Raw genomic sequence first — 18,921 nt, 5'->3', positions numbered from 1 at the left:
ATTCATGATATTCTACGAATTCTCCCAGGTGACGAGGATAAAGAGTCCGAGTTTGAGCTGATCTTGTTTCTCGTTTCCATCCCTGTGTGTTTTCGTTGGACCAATCGGAATTAGGGGTTTAGGTATAATCCGGTTTCACAAGGAAAGCTTGTGAACAAGATAATCCGTTTAAATCGGCTATTACGAAGGCAGAGCGCACATTGACGAAATTATCCCATAGTGCAACACGGCAGCACCCAATATGCACTGTGGGCATTCCAAATCAACATGTCTTGTCAACATTTCATTTCAATCGATATCATGCGCGCATTCAACCTTGACATATTTTTGCCACTGAACGTGCTTACAGTCGGTATCATTTAATTAAAGGCAAGTAGAGAGCATTAGACATAAACGGCAAGAAACCTGACATGTTTTTTATTTTCTTTTGTGCTGTACGTGCCAGTACATGGTTTATCATAAATCTACTGCATTCATTGCCTCAAATTGAACCTATTTTCAACGGGATGTACTCGATACATGGGGCCTAACAGAGTTACATTCGCCAAGAGGTTCAAAGGAAACTGTTCGATTCCTAAGCTTGAGTCGAGAAAGGTAAACCTCGTACACAACTTGGAAGAACCGTTTTATCAGACACGCTCGAGCAATGTCTCTCTTAATTTGACTGTGCTGAAACAGTTCTTTTTCAAAAATAGAAATATTGTTAAAAGTTTCAACTTTTAAAACTGGCAATTTTTCACCTGATCAGTGATACGACAGTAGCAATTTATTTTAACCTTACTGTGCGTTTCCGTCTTAAAGTTTTTAATGCAATTTTAAGGGAAAAGGATTGCCGGTAAAAGTCTGTGCATCTTCATCTCCGTTCTTATAGAAGCTTTTTATATTTAAGTTTATCACAGTAGCTCCGGTCGAATTTCCCTTTGAACACATTCTTCTTGTATTCACCCTTGTAATTTCCAGAAGGCGTGAAACGCCCGACAACAAAAGTGCAAGGCATTCCGTTCTGCTTGCCTGCTGCCTTTCCGATTCCAAACTCCTTGGAATCAGCCCAAACGACTTGAGTAAAATGGCCCGTGGACATACTAAACTCCGCCCGGTCAAAATCGTAGTCGCATACCTCGTTGTACCTAGAACAACATCAAACTATATATCAAATTCTTGAAGAAAGTCATTAAGTTGTTAATAACATGGGTTACAAATTAAGTCTTAATTTTGGCGCGAAATTTTAGCGTTAATTTATAATTTCACATGTGAAACTATAATGTTGTCATGACAACTTTTCCCACTGTGCCAAAATGGCACAACATATGTAATTTGTCATCCATTATATTAATACCTAATCAAATGGTATACTGGTGAAATAAGAGAATAATTTCACTTACGTTTTGTCCAAAATCAAACAGTTTTCCTCGCCTAAAGGCTCGTGATTTTGGACAAAACGAGCGTGAAATTATTCCCTAATGTCACTCGTCACCATTTGATTACCCATATTAATTAGTTACATTTGTACTCAAGTGTTCTTGTCATTCATTACCAAGCAAAACTTTAATTCACACAGGCGGAGGAGAAATAATAGTCCAATTGACTTTTCAAATGATCTTGTCAGCCCCTGCATTGGTATAAGACAGGTCATTGTATATTATAAATCGTTTTGTTTCCGAAATTTATTCATGGCTTATCCGTTGATGGGTTGCACTAAAAGCCGGAATCCAGAATCCGGAATCCGGAATCCGGAATCCGGCAGAATCCGGAAACCAGAAATCAGAATTACAACAACTTATCTACTAGATAACTCAATTGCTTTTGCTGGTGTTTAACCGCTGGATAGAGCCGGATTTATCCGGTGGATAGTGTTATCCACCTTTTGAACGATCGAGGCCTGGTATATTGTGTATCTTGATTATCATCAAGTCTTCCAATTGGAAATCCCTGTAAATAAATGATCATAATCGAAAATTGTTGATTGTACATCGTCAAGTTTACGTAAAGCTGATAATATTTCGAAATTTATTAAATAAACAAAGTTGCGTTTTACCGTCTTTACTTCCTTTGATAATGTTCTGGTAAGAATCCATTACCAAGTTTTGCCAGAAACTGAAACAATAGCCTAAATTGGCTGAAACAAAACCCTTTGGGATTTGCATCATCATTTAAATGTGAATGCTGTGTTATAATGCAAATACAACACACAAAGAATCTTAACCTCAGGAGATTTGAATTGGATGCAACAATAAGTTAACCAATTTGGTCTATTGTCTGGCAAAACTTGTTTTTAAACTGGGTTTAAAAATAAAAACTTTTCTGACGCTGATGGGGACAAACCTGATATCAGTTTCTTACTCTTGGGTAATAGACTCTGGCTAGAACATAATCAAAGGAAGGAGAGACGGTAAAAAACAACATTGTTTATTTAATAAATTTCAAACATTATTACTTCTACGTAAACTTGACCATGTACAATAAACAAATTTCGATTATGATCATATATTTACAGGGATTTCCAATTAGAAGACTTGATGAAAATCAAAATGGACAAGAAACCAGCCTCGATTGTTCAAAAGGTGGATAACGCTATCTGCCGGATAAATCCTGCACTATCCAGCGGATAAACACTAGCAAAACAAATTGAGTTATCCAGTGGATAGGTTGTTGTAATTCTTGCGAATTGTGGATGATTCTCATTTCCGGTTTCCGGATTCCGGATTCCGGATTCTGGATTCCGGCTTTTAGTGCTGCCCTAGGTCGATTCCACAAACAACGCCTTGATTGAAAGTCAGATCAATGTCTCAAGCATTTCTCCCGAGTTTTTGATGACAGTTGATGAAGCAGACAAAGAATAAGCGAAAACCCAAATGCAACTGGTGTGAAGTGAAAAGCAGTAAAAACTTCAAATGGATCGGAAACGAGAACAGAAGGACATCACTAACATAAAGCGAGATAACTTAAACGAAAAAGTTGAAACACAGAAACGCTTACATTCGTTTTGGAGCTGCGACTGGAAAAGCGAAGGAGAAAACGGTTATGGAATCATGTACTGTAGGTAACTTTCACCGAAAATCTATCGATAAATGACTGCCTTGGTGTAAAGGCTGCTTCACATGAGCGACGCAAACACAAACACAAACGCATGCGCAAGTACCGACGCAAGAAATGGAAAATGTCCTATAGTGGCTCGCGCTTGCGTTCAAGTTGGCGTAGTTCGTGTGAACCAGCCGTTATAAATGTTGCGAGCGTTTGGCCAGGCCTTAAGTAGTAATCTCGGATCATCGAAGTGCGTTCGGCAGTCGCTTTGGAAGCAAAGACGCTTAAGGGTAGGGGATACTTCTTGAGATGGTTTCAAAAAGCGCTGAAGTTAATCCCAGGCGGTTAGGGTTGTTACCTGGATGCTATATGCGTTGCTGATAATGTGATTGCCTTTCATAGACGAATTACTTATCGTATTGCCTTTCTTTCAATTTGAATACTCATATGTAACGGAATCTTGATCATTCATCACTTCAGAAGACATAAATCTAGAAGTAATCACTGATTTTGAAGTGCGTTCGTTGGGAGAACTCAATAAACGAGGCGAGATGCCATGAAGACGATGCATTTATGTAAAGGACGTCTATCGAACGTATAACACCGGTATGTGGCTAAATTGAAAGCGGTGGAGACGTCACAAAAACTGATTTGTTAAAATAAAACTTGCAAAAGCTCCCCCTATGCACAGGATACCCAAGATTAGAAATGTCGAACGCAATAAACTTAAACTGCGTCGAAGCGAATTCCCTGAACAATGATTAAACACTAATAAATTACTTAAGTCAAGCTTTAAAACCCATTCGCGTGCACAAAAGCTACCAATGAACAGGCGTTTAGGTCTTAAAATAAAGGTATCGCTCTAGACCAGATAGCCCACAATTACTTACCAATTTGTTATAGCCTCTCGAGCAGTAAGTGGTACTCCAAACTGTTTACATCCCATAGCAAGGTTCTCTCCTTCATCCAACTCTTTGACAGCTTCCAGATCATGTTGAAGTGATCCCATGTTGGCGATCTTCTTGGCATACTCTCTTGCTTGACGACTCAGCTCTGGGCTTAAAGTTATATCGAAGGCACGATGAATCTTCCTAAACTCGTTTACTGTGGCGACTGCTTCCTTTTCAAATTCCTCATCACCTGCAGGTGGTAATAATGTCAATTAGCCAAAATATTAGGATGAGATGTTTATCACTTGTTATTGATATTTAACAATTATTAGCCGAAGGCGAGGTAAATATGGTCTCGGTTTTTGTTTACCGATATTTACCGAGCCTGAACTGAAAATTATTATTTTTGTTAATTACATAGGGGATTTTTTGAAAAATATGCATTTTCTTTAAAACAATTAATTTCGTCTGTCACCTCGAAAAAATTGCTTGCGGCCATTTTGAAAAAAACTGCTTAGGTGATTATCGTGTGGTAATCACCTCAAGAGCAACGAATCAGCGCAGAGAATTTTCAATAATCACCTATGTAATTATACTAATATTGTATTACTGACGCATATTTCAGTCATGTTTCTTTCAAGTTAAGGTTCTTTTTCCATTCAATAATGTATAAAACAAAAACTGAGAGAAATCATTCCTGACTTAATGTGTTACTTTTTCTTCAGTACCGAAAAGACCTCTTGAATAAAGCTGATGTCAGAGTGTTTCTTATTTAAAGCATTGGGCTATTTTGAAACGATTCTTTGACGGACCAGAAACTGTCTTCCACCTTTCTTTGAAACACTTTTCCGAGTTTCTGTCGCCGAGGGTGGTCATTAATTATTCAAAGTCGGTTTATGATTGGCTGGAAAATCGTTCTGAAAGTAGATATGACAGTGAAAATGACATGACACAGACATACGGAAGTTGCACGCTCCTGCCAGTTATTAGAAACACTATGGTCATAGCGGAGCACCATACTCATTTAGGAACACATGAGTTGCTTTTCTCATGGTAATCATGGCTAGCGGTCTTGCTCGTGAGCGCGTTTGCACTACGAAGTTGCCTATTAATTTAATAAAATCCTAATAACGCCTAACATGGCAGCCGTTTACAGCGTACATCATATGTCAACAAAAGACGGCATCCGCTGTCCAGTATCACGTGATCACATCGCGGACTGGGGTCACCTTTTTTTTTTAAGTTGATCGCTGACCAGGTACTGCTTTTCCATTGGATCGCAGGCTCAATTCAGGTTGACTTGTTTTAAGAATAAATAAGGGAGCTCGGCTCTTAGGCTTGGCTAAATCTAAATTTTAATCAAGACACTTACTTTCCTCGTGACTCTCTTTTTGCTTTTCACCAGTCTTTGGGAGCAAGAAATTTTCAGAGGGCGTTTCTTTACTGCCTGAGACATTGGTAAGAGGCTCATTTTTGTCCGTTTTCTCGAATGCAAATCTCTGCTCTTCGGGTTTCGTGAACTCCCCAGAACAAGAAAGAGAAGTAACGTTCTCGCCATTATTTCCTTTAGTGATTTTCCAGTGGCAATTTGGTCCAAGATTTTCTGTCAGATGTTTACCGAGCTTAGCTCCTTCGTTTTCAGTCTTTTCCTTTCCGTAATTTCTCACTCCGGGAATATTGAACGGGAAATGTTCACCGCCTTCATTTTGCTTTTGTGCTTCTGGTTTTTCATCCGTGGCATTCATAGTCTTGTTCTTTTTTGGAAGTAAAGCTCCCGAGGCTGCCTTTGCTGCTTTAGTCCAGTCCGTTGAGAGGAGATTTTGCTTTAACTTTACAAAATAATTATCGCTACCCCATGTAGTTGGGTTCGTTTCAGTGTTAGGGTTTTTCCAAGAATTGCTGAGGCTGACACTGGATATGGCTTCGCTAGAAGTGTTCTTGGGTGTTTGAGAAGTCACATTACCAAGTTCGTGATTTTCTTCGTTTTTCTCTTGATTCATTCCCGCTTTTATGTTCTGTTCTGGATATTTGAAGGGGTTGATTTCCTGGCTTGCAGTGCCATTTCCATGAATCAATTGCAATTCAGACGCTACGGTTGCAGTGGTATTTTTGGAATCACTCGGTCGGTTCTCCTCTTGTTTCGGCTGTTCGTTTGCTTCCTCTTTGTGGCTTGCCAATGGGCTCTGCCCTTCCGGTTTACGAAATACAGAAGGAGCTCCCCAGTCAATTTGTGGCGGCGTTTTCTCCTCCATCGCCTTCGTTGTTGACTCTTCCGTGGCGTTTGTTTTTGTATCACTGTTTCGCGGTCGTTCATGGAATAATGGATTTCCACTTACAAGAACAAAGTCTTGCAGTGGACTGGGGACATTTCCTCGCTGAGCACCAACTGTCGTTCCGTGCTTCAATGATTTGTGCTTTGCCTGTACTTTGTGGTGGGATTGTAAGTCATACGACACCTGATGTCTTCCTTTGTGATGCCGACCTTTACCGTGACGGTGGTGTTCCTTATGTGAAAGAGCCAATCCTGCAAGCACTGGAAAGAAAACATTAGAATTTATATCATAAGCTCAGTACTGCAAGCATTTTGATTGGTTCTCACCTATCATCTATTAGAGGACAGACGAATAGCTGAGATCATCATCAAAAAGCATTAATTCTTTCAATATTATATATATAACAAAGAGATTCTAGGTCTCCGTGCGATGATTTCAAAGGTGGTAAGAACAAAAGAGTGGCACACCAGGCGATAGCCGAGTGTGTCACTGATGTTCTTACCACATGTTGACGCCTTCTGTGATATATTACTGAACAGACGCACGGCAATATAAAATATAGAAATATGACGACGTTTAGTTTCTACGTTGCTCAGCCTTGAAGAAATCATCGTCATGAAATACAGCGTACCCAGAACCCCCTATCTGTTTAATTATAATCAAAACCCTTCGATTTGAAAGACGTGCTTTGTGTATCATTTGCAAACAAAAACAGGCCTCGTAAAATCCTTATTATATACCCTCGCTATAGAGGAGTATCTTAAACTACTTGGCAACGAATATAATTACTAACATGAATATTGAAACCCAAACTTCGAAACAAGATTTAACTACTCACCGCAGTGTGACAGTATAACCACTACAACGTAGTTTAAAGGATTCATTTTACGATTCCAGTTTTCTCTGAAAAAACAATGAGAGATCGACGAATATCTGTTAAGGCTTTTGGGAAAAACACCCCATTAAATCGTATTTCAAAAAGAAAATTCTACTGTTAACTGACAAGTTTAATGAGAAATGCAATCTTCAGTGCTGCTGAATAGGTTTTGAATGGGGACCGCTGTATTTTATTTAGCCAGCCTTATTCAATGACTAGGGTCTTTTAAAAAGAGGCTAACTCTAAAATAGTTAAAATTGCAGATTACCTTAAAAGACGACGTACCGCAAAACAAGCTTTAAGAACGTGGAATTCTGAAGCCAGGAAAATGTCGTTTTTCCTTCAATGAAAGGAACAAAACCATTAACACAGATAAATTAAATATGTGTCTTTTCGGACGTGGGATCCATAAAGATATTTTTCAAGATTATTAGGTCATTTTAAGTTAACAAAACACAGGTAGGTCAAGGACATCCACATGCATGGAAAAGCTTTTTAACGCGTACGGATTTCTTTCTTTTGTTTTCAAAGTCGCATTTTAGCAATTATCATTTCACTTGTGGTTCTAGTTTTCGGCAAGGAAAGTGATTTGAGAAAATGATCTTGGTTCCTCGAGCTCAATGAGAATATTTACAGGTGATTAAAACAGTGGCCAATTTTGTCATTGGCTGAAAAACGTATTAGACTTTGCTTGAACTAATCTTGAGGTAATTTCATTTAGGGGCTATATCATATAATATAATGAGTTTACAGTGGTTTTCTTCGATATAAATTTTGAAAGGATTTTGAAAACAATATACAAGCTGTTTGGATGTGTACACCCGGTCAGCACAGCCTATGTGTCCCTGCTCCTTGTTAACTCTTTATTTAATTCCGACAAGAGAATATGAAGAATAGTTTAAAGTTATTTTTGGACTGAGGCCATTATGCAAACGTTATTTTTGTTTGTTGTTCCCATGACCGCGCGGTCCACTTTTCACACAAACTGACCAATAAGGTGTCTCTCTTGAAATAACCACCCAGTAGGACACAGCTAATAGCAGATTTCAAATAGTTTTTACGGGAATGGGGACAATATGGAGGATTCGCTTTCTTAATTTAACTTCTCTTGATTTGTTTCATCATATTCCCAGCGTTGTTAAGCCCCAGCATGCTTTGGGGTGTGTATAATAAACATGGCATCCTTCTTGTGTGGTTACACTTCGTGTGCTTCTAACTTGGTGTCAGAAAAGTGGGACTAACTATCCGGTCACTGTTCCCGGAACACAGAAAATTGAGAGAAACTTGTCATGGCTTCCTCGTCGGGACACGGAGTCGCAGCAGTCGCACTACCGAAATTATCGACTTCGGGGGATCCGTGACCGATCAGTGAAAAGTTCATTCAGTTGTTCAAAGATTGGTGTGAGTTCAATGGATGGTACTATAGCGAGCCGTTGCCATCTCCTATCGAAGAAGGAGGGGAACCACCACCGACCGGGCCAGTGTAGCTAGCAAAAGGTAAGGCTATGGGGGCTTTTCGCTCCGCCAAAGCTGGTAACGAAGAACTCGAAAGCCTCGTGCAAGGCTTTCAGCTGTCAGAGGAGGAATGGAAGGAACCGGAGATTATTCTCAAACATTTGAAGGAACATTTCACGGCAAATGAAGGAGTACTGACGGGGAAAACCAAATTTGCCCAAATGAAACAAGAACCTCATGAATCAGTCACGGGATGGGAAGGAAGAATTAAAGAACAAGGTAGGAGGCGAGATTATTGTGCTAATTGCGAGGATCAGCTAATTAGAGACAAATTCATATCAGGAATCAACAACGAGAGACTTATGTCAAAACTCCTGGATAAGGGTCACAGGGATAAAGCAACTAAAGAAATCACCCCATTTAAAACAGTGTTGCAGATAGCTGAGAACTTTGAACAATATGAAAAGACAAAAGCAGTATTGCAGCAAGTCAAATGTCCCACTGAACAAGAAAACCATGCAGGAGCAAGGAAACCCCCTAAATCAGAGCAAAGTTGGGGTAAAGGTCATCTTAGTCAAAGCAAATCGGAGAAAGAATGGGGACAAAGTCAATCCATTCGCCAGGGCAAATTTGATATTTGTCAGTATTGTGCAGGGCCATCACAGCCTCGCTCTATATGCCCAGCTTCAAACACGCAATGCTTTAGAAAAGGCTGTGGGAGAATCGGACATTTTGCGCGGGCGTGTCGAATGGGAGCACCCCCTTTAGTCAATCCTTTCGAAAGTCATGAACAGCAAACAACAAGAACGCTACCTAGATGCCACTTTAAGTAAGGAGTGTGAGGATTATGGAACCGACCTCTATGAGGTGGATTTGATACCCGAAAAGTATGCCCAAATTGTATTTAGTACAGCCGAAGACCAGCGGGGGACCAGGGTGGGTTGTGAGTTGTTTATAATTAGCCACTTAAAACTGGGACAAACCAAGGACATGACTAAATCTATCAGGATACAACTGGACACCGCTTCCATTTGTAACACACTACCAGAAAATCTTGCCTTCTCATTGATTCCTCCCAGGAAGAAACTTGACGAGTTCGTTACAGTAGAGTAACGCTCTATAAGTAACGCTTTATAAGTAGAGCGGCATTGTTCACCTATGATAACGCTAAACTCACACCCCTGGGTAAACTAGAGCTACTTGCCGAGAGAGCAACAGGTTACCACCTCCTCACGTTCCAAATACCTGGAAAGCTTCCTCTCTTGTCTGGCTCAGATTGTGTCCATCTGGGGTTAGTGAAAATCTGTGCAAATGAGGTCCATTCAGTTTCAACCACACTTCGTCCTGTGAATGTTAAGCCCCAACGTCATCCCCACGTGTCTCAAACGTTACTCATCCTAGCACAACGGGGCAGGCCAGACCTCCCACTCTAACTATGAAATGGGTTCTTGATGAATTTCAGGATGTGCACACTGGGCTGGGCTTGGAAGACCTTTGGCATGGACCCTACAGTGAAACTGGTCCATTATGCCATTCACCGCCATCCCGTAGCCAAGCATACCAAAATCGAGGAAAAGTTAAACAATGAAAAGCGAATGGAAGATATGCCGACAGTACGAGCCCACAGCTTGGTGTAGTAACATGACAGTCAGAGAGACCAAGGACAAAATTAGAATCTGGTTAGATCCATCCAACACTATCAACAAAGCAATCTGGGTACCCAAGCATCCAATTGCACGCTTTGAGGTCATTTTACCGCAATTAAAAGAGGGCAAATTTTACTCAGTTGAAGATGCAATGTCTGGTCTCACCAAAATTCTTCTTGATAATGAATCTAGCTTGGCCACTACCTTTGACACCCCATTTGGTCGCTATCTGTGGCTGCGTCGTCCGTATGGTGTTTGAAGTGGCCCTGAGGAGCATCAAGCAAGACAACAAAAAGCCCTTGCCGGACTAAAAGGGGTCCGCAATGGACCCAAAACTGCAAATGCTGTCCTTCCTCATGATGACTGGTTGGATGGCATAACGTATAAAGGGCAACAGGCAGGCCAGCCATGGTAGACAAAATTTACAAAACACACTTTGGAGCAGGTTCGTGCATTCGAAGAGCAAGGTGTCCCTCTTCTGGCCTGGTATGACCTCTGATATCAAGAATAAGTGCATTTCATGTCCAGTATGTGCCCAATACAGTAGTCATGCGCCTAAAGAGCCCATGCTTAGCCATGATGTTCCAGAACTACCATGGTCATTAATTAGCCAAGATATCCTAATATGGGAAGGGAAATGGCACTATGTCACTATACATAGTAACATTCTACCCAATACCCTCACATCAAAAGTAGTACAGCTCACGAAAGCGCACTTTGCAAGGTTCGGGGTACCTGATCTCGTCGACACCGATAATGGGCCCCAGATTATCATATTGGCCGCAAGGAAATGGTAAGGCAGAAGCTGCGGTTAAAACAGTAATGAGGATGTATCAAAAGAACAAGGACATTCATATGTCTTTACTGGACTATCAGAATACCTCACAACAAGGACAGGAACACTCTCCTGCTCAAAGGTTACTCTCCCGCCGCACAGGGGTATCCTTCCTACGATGCCTTCTCTTCTGCAGCCTACTGTCGTGCATTCGGGAACCATCAAAACTAAGAATGTGGGGCGCCGTACCAGAGCTAAGCATTGCTATGACATAAATTGAGAAGGCGTCCATGGTGCAATTCAGCCAGGACACTGGGTATATGCAAAACCCAATCCTGAGCACAAGCATTCAGCCTGGCCCCATGATATTGTAGAGAAAGTGTCCTCTCCAAGGTCATACACTGTGGTCACCCCATCACGGGAAAATACGCAGGAAGCGAGTGCAGATCCGATTGGCTGCTGCTCCGCTCGCTGATGTGAACACCTATATGTCCCAGTACACTGGTAGCCAAACAGGACACTCAGACTCTAGCGATGACATTACATCTCCCACTCGGGCCATTACGTCTGACAAATGACCTGAAGCTTCCTCTTAATCAAGGGCTGCGGTCTCCCCAGGGGGAGCCCTCTAACCCTGGGAAAAAACCATCCCCAGCAAAGAACACAAGTCCAGTTATCGCAAGTCCACAAATCCAACCCCACAGTACAGCTTCAGCAGTCAACAAGCCAAATCAGATTCAGCAAAGTTCTTTAAGAGTGCGGGAATCATTTCAGTCCACAGAGAAGTCGATCAGTAGTGACGCACAGTGCAATCCAGAACCACTAAACCACCGCCTAAATTTGCAGGAACAGATGGAGACTTTCTTGATTTGTGTGAAAAAGAAGCATTCCTTTGGACACTTGAAGATACTAAGTCTTCGTTATAGAAACGCTCTTAGGTGGGACCGTGAAAGTTTGTTTTGAAAAATTTAAACTTTGAACTTTCTTACTAGCCTGTTTATATTGAGATACTGTATTATGATAATTTTTTTTTTTCTTTTGGAAAAAGGGGATGTTACATCATATCCCCCGCTTTATTAAGCCCCAACATGCTTTGGGGTGTGTATAATAAACATGGCATCCATCTTGTGTGGTTAGACTTCGTGTACTTCTAACTTATTCTGATGAATATTTGCGAGTCATTATCTCAAATATTATACATGAGCATTTTGCATCTGTTGGAAGCAGACTAGCTGGCAAACTAGCACCCCCGCGGCGTCATTTTCTTGAATATGTGAGAAAGTCTAAGTCTCCATCTTCGTCATTTTTCTTTCAGCCAGTAACGCCTCAGGAAGTTAAGTTAGAGGTTTTATCTATTCCAAACAAAAAATCCCATGGATTGTATTCCTCTCCCCCAAAACTATTTACTATTCTCAAAGGACATCATAGCCCCCGAAATTTCTGAAATATTCAACACTTCTGTTAAATTGGGAACTTCTAAGCTGAAAATATCCAAAATTACACCAATATTCCAGAGTGATGAAGAAACAGACCCCAATAATTATAGACCAATTTCTATACTGTCTTATTATAATAAAATCTATGAGAAAATTATGTTCAGACTTTATAGAGAAAAACAATCTTTTGTATTCTTCTCAATACGGATTTCGCAAAGGGTACTCGACTCAACATGCTATCATCCAGTTTGGACATTGTCAACACTATTCAAGCCAATATGAGTCAAGATTTATTCTCGTGTGGAATTTTCATAGACGTCAAAAAAGCCTTCGACACCGTCGACCACGATATCGTGCTCAGTACGCTCCACCATTACGGCTTTCGTGGCATCATAAATGAATGGTTTGCCTCATATCTGAATAATCGCATGCAAACAACTCAGATAGGTCAGCATGTATCAAATAAGGCCATGGTTACTTGTGGCGTCCCCCAAGGGTCTGTTTCAAGCCCTTTACTTTTTTTATTGTATGTTAATGATATGTATCAGTGTTCAAATAAACCGGCTCAAATTTTACCTTTTCGCTGATTATACTAATATCGTCTATGCTGACAAGAATTTAAAGACTGTAGAAGTAATTGTAAATGCTGACTTACGGAACTTCTGCGATTGCTTGACATCCAACAAGTTATCTCTTAACACTAAAAAAACTAACTTTCTACTATTTCAACCTTACCAGAAGAGAGCTAGTTATCACCCTAACATTATCATTTTCCATAACGAGAAAAATATATTAATATTCACTAGTCTTGGCGTCATGATTGATACAAATCTTTCTTGGTTTTCATATTGATGCTGTTGCCATCAAAATCAGTAAAATTGTCGGCCTAATTGCAAAATTACGCCACCTAGCCCTTACACCACGGCGTGTTCTCTTAGATATTTATCCGGTGCTACTCCAACCCTATCTTACTTATGGACTTGTTTCCTGGGGCCAGTCGTCGAAGGCTAATCTGCAAATCTGCAAATGTCCTTCCACTAACGTTTCTGTATTATGAATCTGTCTCAAACTTGATGCGTGATGTCAATAATAACAACACTTATCCACCTGAATATCTGAGAGACCTATTTAGGTTAAGAGACAACATCAAAAATCTGAGAGGGGTTAACAAGCTGCAAGTACCGAAACCTAATACGACTCGTCATGGCAAGAACTCAGTTAAGTACTTGGCGGCTATTACTTGGAACAAGATTTCTGTTACCTTAAGATCCCTATGCACATTGTCAGCCTTTAAAAAAGCTGTCAGACAGCTAAGGTTTTAGCTAATTCCATATAATATCTATGTTCTTTTGAGTAATTGGGCTTTTTATTGTATATAGCTATGTCATGTAATTTTTCGGTCTTTGGATTTTCGTTTCTTTATTTCTCTCGGCTTATTAGCTTTTTTTTTTTTTTTTTTGCTAGAGGTCTAACCAAACTCATCAATCCCGAGATTAAATAAAGCTTCATTCATTCATTCATTCAACACACCTTTAAACATCTCAAAATTCTTTCAAAAATTATCCGTCGTCCACTCATTCAATACGAGATCCTCCACCTCTGGAAACTTTGATGTCCAAAGCTCTAGATTGGAAATACAAAAGCGTTCCTTTTCCCGATTTGGCGTAAAATTGTGGAATGAGATACCCCAACTTGTTAGATTTTTACCGACGATAGCTTACAAAAGAGAAATTCGTGGCATCCTTTTTAAAATATTGATAAACGAAAATGACTATACTGAAATGTCTACAATTGTAAAGAAAGTAGGATTAGTCAAATAGCTGAAAATTTCTTTCTGTGCAATGCTATCTGCTGTTGTTCATATATTCTGTTCCCTCCGTCGTTTGTTTATCTATTCTTTCACTTTGTATTTATAAGTCATCCTTAAGTAAACTGTAAGTCTGGCCCGCCGATGGTAACTGACGCTACCTGCTGGTCAGTCATATTCTCTGAATTTTTGTATCAATAAAGTAAATGTTTTTGTTGTTATTGATGAATACATCTCTTTATTCAATCATTCCCCCAGGTTAGGGTTAGGGTTAGGGTTAACCCTAATTCAGTTCATAATAATCTTTCCATAATTTTGCTAGAATGTTCTGTATCGACAATTTAAGCTATTAGTAGAGCAATTGTCACCAGAGTTTAGGTTTATAGCTTAGCGCAACCAGCCTTCTACAGCTCCGTGGTGGTAGGACTTTTTCCTCGCCTGTCCCCGAGTCATCATTAACAGAACCATATCTCTATAAGTGCATGGGGTCTTTTTAGTCCCAGAAAGTATTTAGTGAACAACACTTTAATAAAGATCAGGGATATCGTCGTGATCCGAGAGAACGCCAGCAGGTCCAATAATCGTCAGAGGTTGCTAATATTGCGTCCATAACTGCGAGGATCATCGCTTTACTTGATATCTTCCCTATATTGCATTTACATGATTTGAAAATCCAAAGAAGTGTACGTGACCAAAACGAATAAAGAGTGTCTGGAAAGAAAGGTTAAATTTTTTTTATTGCCACTCGAGATCTTATTGCGACACTTTATTCAAATGTTTTATTCAAACAATATAATTTGACTTCAGTTTGGTGTCTTTGGTTTCATAGACACTTTCTCAGTTATCATCCATCAAAATATTTTATTCGGTGGCTCGGTAAGCCATCTGCCACAGTTATCATTTAAACTTTAAATATCGAGCCACAATACTTCAAATCATTAGTCATTAAGTCATTTTATTATACTTGAATATATCTTTAAATACAGTAAAAGGTACAAGGACACTTTGTCTCCTTTATGTGTTATTACTTTCAACGCTAGAAAAATTAGAATCATGGCAGAGAATTTTGTCCAAGGTATTTTCAGTTGTTCACGATTTGTTCAGTGACACCTCGCCCCAGGACGTGATTTTGAATGGGGTTGTATGTTAAGTCCGCTGGATATTGTTACAATACTGTTGATCAAAGTTTCCTTTCAGGACATTATCCTGAAACTCGCCGATCATGTTGCCAGCAATTTCATATCGGCCCACTGCATAGATGCACTGCATTCCATTCTGCCTCGATTTTCCCTGACCAATTCCCAGCTTAACGCTTTCCTTCCACACTACTTGAGTAAAGCCGCCTGTGCCACTGCTAAATCCACCATTATTGAAGTCATAGCCTGGCTCACAAACTTCATCGTACCTGCGCGAAAGAAAACATTAACACTAAAATAATCTTTCCGGGTACGATATGGACTTAAATATCTACGACGGCGACAGCGACGAAAACGCCACAAAACAGTAATATCATTGGTTAAAAGAGGAAATATAATCGTGCTGCACGTGTAACGCGCGTTTTAGCTCATTCTGATGGTACTCCGCATAGAAACCACGAGAAATTGCTCAATTTGCAATTTTAACGGCCATGCAAGCATACTAATTCGAATCTTTGTTTACTGTTTACTGCTTTTTTGTTGTTGTCTGTTTACATTTAAGGCTATACACGGCATAGCCCTCTATATATCCAGGACCTTGTTCATGTGTGAGATCACAGGGTGCGTATAATTTGCGTTCCTCCAGAGCAGTTTTACTGGATGCACCTTCTATAAGAACTAAGGTCACCCTTTGTGACAGAGCATTTCAGGTCGCTGCACCTAAGCTATGGAATTCTCTGCCATCTGAGCTACGTTTGATCAATAATATTGACATTTTTAAGCGCCATCTGAAAACGTATCTCTTTAAGGTAGCTTTTGATTAATTTCTATTTAGTATTTTTAGATATTGATTTCCTTTTTTTTTTTGTTTTTTTTTTAATTAGTATTTATTTCTAGCTTTGTATTTCTAGAATATTTTTAACTTTTTTGTAATTTTAGGATATTTTAAATTCATTGTAATGCGCATTTGATCATCGTTTGAGCTATGTTTGATCAATAATATTTCTAGCTTTGTATTTCTAGAATATTTTTTAATTTTTTGAAATTTTTGGGATATTTTTAAATTCATTGTAATGTGCATTTAGTCATCGTCTGAGCTATGTTTGATCAATAATATTTCTAGCTTTGTATTTCTAGAATATTTTTAACTTTTTTGAAATTTTTGGGATATTTTTAAATTCAGTGTAATGTGCATTTGATCATCTCTGTATGGATTTATGCGCAATAGAAGTATAAAATTAAATTAAATTAAATCTTCTATTCTCTATTCTTACCCTGAAACCGCTCGTACCTATTTAGCTTTAGGATACTTCGTCCACATTGTACAACATGAGCCGGCGGGATGGAATAATAGCAGAAGACCTACGACCTACATTTTGTTTGAAGTGACGTTGTCATCGAATCTTAAAAGTCCCCGATATCACTGGGACGCAACGGTATGACGTTTGGTACATGGGAGATGATATAGAATATATGAAAAGCCGAAGTTTTAATCTATAAACATTATATCATTCAATCGTTCACTTTTTATGGGCTAAATAAATAAATAAAATAAAATAATAGATACAATAACCATGAACATTGGGTAATCGTTTGGAAAACACATGTTCCTGTTTCATAGCATCTGCCTGTCTTAGGGGATCTACCTCCAATTTGTTATTCCGCCATCTGGTTTCTCTGCTCAATGACATTGTAAAACTGTATGTATGCATTTTTTTTAATAAACATACAACATCTTCGTTAATGATTCTCCTGTCAGTGGAGCTCCATTTGATGAACATGCATAAGCCAGATTTTCTCCGACGTTGTGTCCTCTTTCAGCTCTTGATGAGGATACCAGTTGACCCATGTTTGCTATTTTCTGTGCGTATGCCTTGGCCTGGTTCGATAGAGCTCTGTCTAGAGTCATTTCCGGAACTCCATGAACCCTGCGGTATTTATTGTGAGCGTTCAGGGCTTCTTGTTCGAAATCTGAGTCCGCTGTTTACAAACAGATGATTTATAATGACGGTAATGAGTGGCATGCAATTCAATAGACCATTTTCGAATTCTCACGGCTGGACTGGATCTAGCATGAAATGGAGGCTCATGCGGGCAAATCTTTTCAAATGCAAATTAATTTGCCCGCATTAGCCTCCATTTCATGCTAGATCCAGTCCAACCGTTAGAATACGAAACTGGCTTATTCAGAGAGCAAACGTGCGAGTTATTTTGACATCGTCTGAGCGAGCAGCGCGAGGCTGATTTGAAATTACGAGCACGATTACTCCCTGAATTGCATGACACTAGGTTCAAAAATCTTCTAGGATAAATTTAAATACAGTCCTGTGTAAAAAAATTAAAATTACATTTAATCTGTTTTGCAAACAGTAGGAAAACAGCAGGGAAGAGCCCATCCAAGTTCATGTGATTGACGCGCGAATGGCATCGGTGTCCAATTACAGGTATCCAATTTGGATTTGTTCAAATTGGATACCTGTAAATTGGGCACCCACGTGATCGCGCGCCAATTACACGACATATAGTCGTGCACATATAACCAATCAGATTCGAGAATTATGTAATAGTTACCATTACACCCTGAATTGTGCGACATGCAGTCCTATGATTTTAATAATCGTAACTATTACAAAATGCGAGAAGATGACCGTAATAAAAACATAGCCAAGTGCAACTACTCCAAAACGGGCCGCACAGGCTACAAAACAATAAACCCTCAGCTCGTAAAAAAGATATATCATTCAACTAGAGCACTCTTGATGACACGTACAATTGTCTTATTACAAGCTGTCCTATTAAACAGCAAAAGCAACATATTAAAAGTCTGTTAAAATTTCTGAATGTGAGAAATACTGCGCATATCATTCCATGAAGTGCCCCCTTACATCAAGTAGGAATAAACATGTGCTCAAAGACAATTCTTACACTGAAGAACGTTAGAATCAAAGCCGCTTCCCATCAAGTCTCCTCCTTCACCTCCCGTCGATGTACTTGGGAAAAGACTTGGCTTTCGTGGACGAGGACTCAAGCTTGGCCGTTTCTTAGGTCTTCTGGTCCATTTCCTGGTGGCTGCATTAAAATGCATTTTATAACCATTGACTTCTCTACTAATATCTCCGTGTGTTTTCCCACTAACGCCTGATCCTGATTCGTGTGTTTGGTTGTAATAGTTATTGTTATGACCATGAATTGGTTTGTTGTTTAAAGGACTTTCTTCCACACCAAAAATTGTCTTTGGGGCCTGCTTTATTTTACCCTGTGAAAGACCTCCCAATTTTTGGTGAGATTGTAAGTCGTAGGACACCTGATGTCTTCCTTTGTGATGCCGACCTTTACCGTGATGGTGGTGTTCTTCATGTTGAAGAGCCAATCCTGCAAGCACTGGAAATAAAACATAAGAATTTATATAATAAGCTCAATAATGCACACAACTTGATTGGTTCTCACCTATGAACTATTAGAGAACAAACGCATAGCTGACGCCTTCATCAAAAATTCTTAATTCTTTATCAAATAAAACAAAGAGATTCCATGTTTCCGTGCATCTGTTCAGTATTAGCGGAGCCGAAGGCACGCGCGCGCGCGCGGAGCACCATAATGGGCCA

At 39.7% G+C, this 18,921-nt stretch overlaps 1 protein-coding gene across 1 annotated transcript in view; it reads right to left on the bottom strand.

The window, feature by feature from the left end:
- Positions 1–395: 395 nt before the first annotated feature.
- LOC137981553 (uncharacterized) overlaps positions 396–18,921 on the bottom strand; it is a 21,334-nt gene continuing 2,808 nt past the window's right edge. Inside the window, exons 3-10 of the mRNA XM_068828651.1 lie at positions 18,242–18,697; positions 17,047–17,296; positions 15,337–15,585; positions 7,330–7,401; positions 7,023–7,087; positions 5,284–6,444; positions 3,912–4,161; positions 396–1,127 (exon numbers count right to left, since the gene is read on the bottom strand). Of these exons, the coding sequence (XP_068684752.1) occupies positions 866–1,127; positions 3,912–4,161; positions 5,284–6,444; positions 7,023–7,087; positions 7,330–7,401; positions 15,337–15,585; positions 17,047–17,296; positions 18,242–18,697 (2,765 nt within the window). The 3' untranslated portion in view covers positions 396–865. The remainder of the gene's footprint in view (positions 1,128–3,911; positions 4,162–5,283; positions 6,445–7,022; positions 7,088–7,329; positions 7,402–15,336; positions 15,586–17,046; positions 17,297–18,241; positions 18,698–18,921) is intronic.

The sequence above is a fragment of the Montipora foliosa genome, chromosome 1 (genome assembly GCF_036669935.1).
Source record: "Montipora foliosa isolate CH-2021 chromosome 1, ASM3666993v2, whole genome shotgun sequence".
NCBI classification, from domain to species: Eukaryota; Metazoa; Cnidaria; class Anthozoa; order Scleractinia; family Acroporidae; genus Montipora; species Montipora foliosa.
This window is presented reverse-complemented; position numbering and strand designations above follow the sequence as displayed.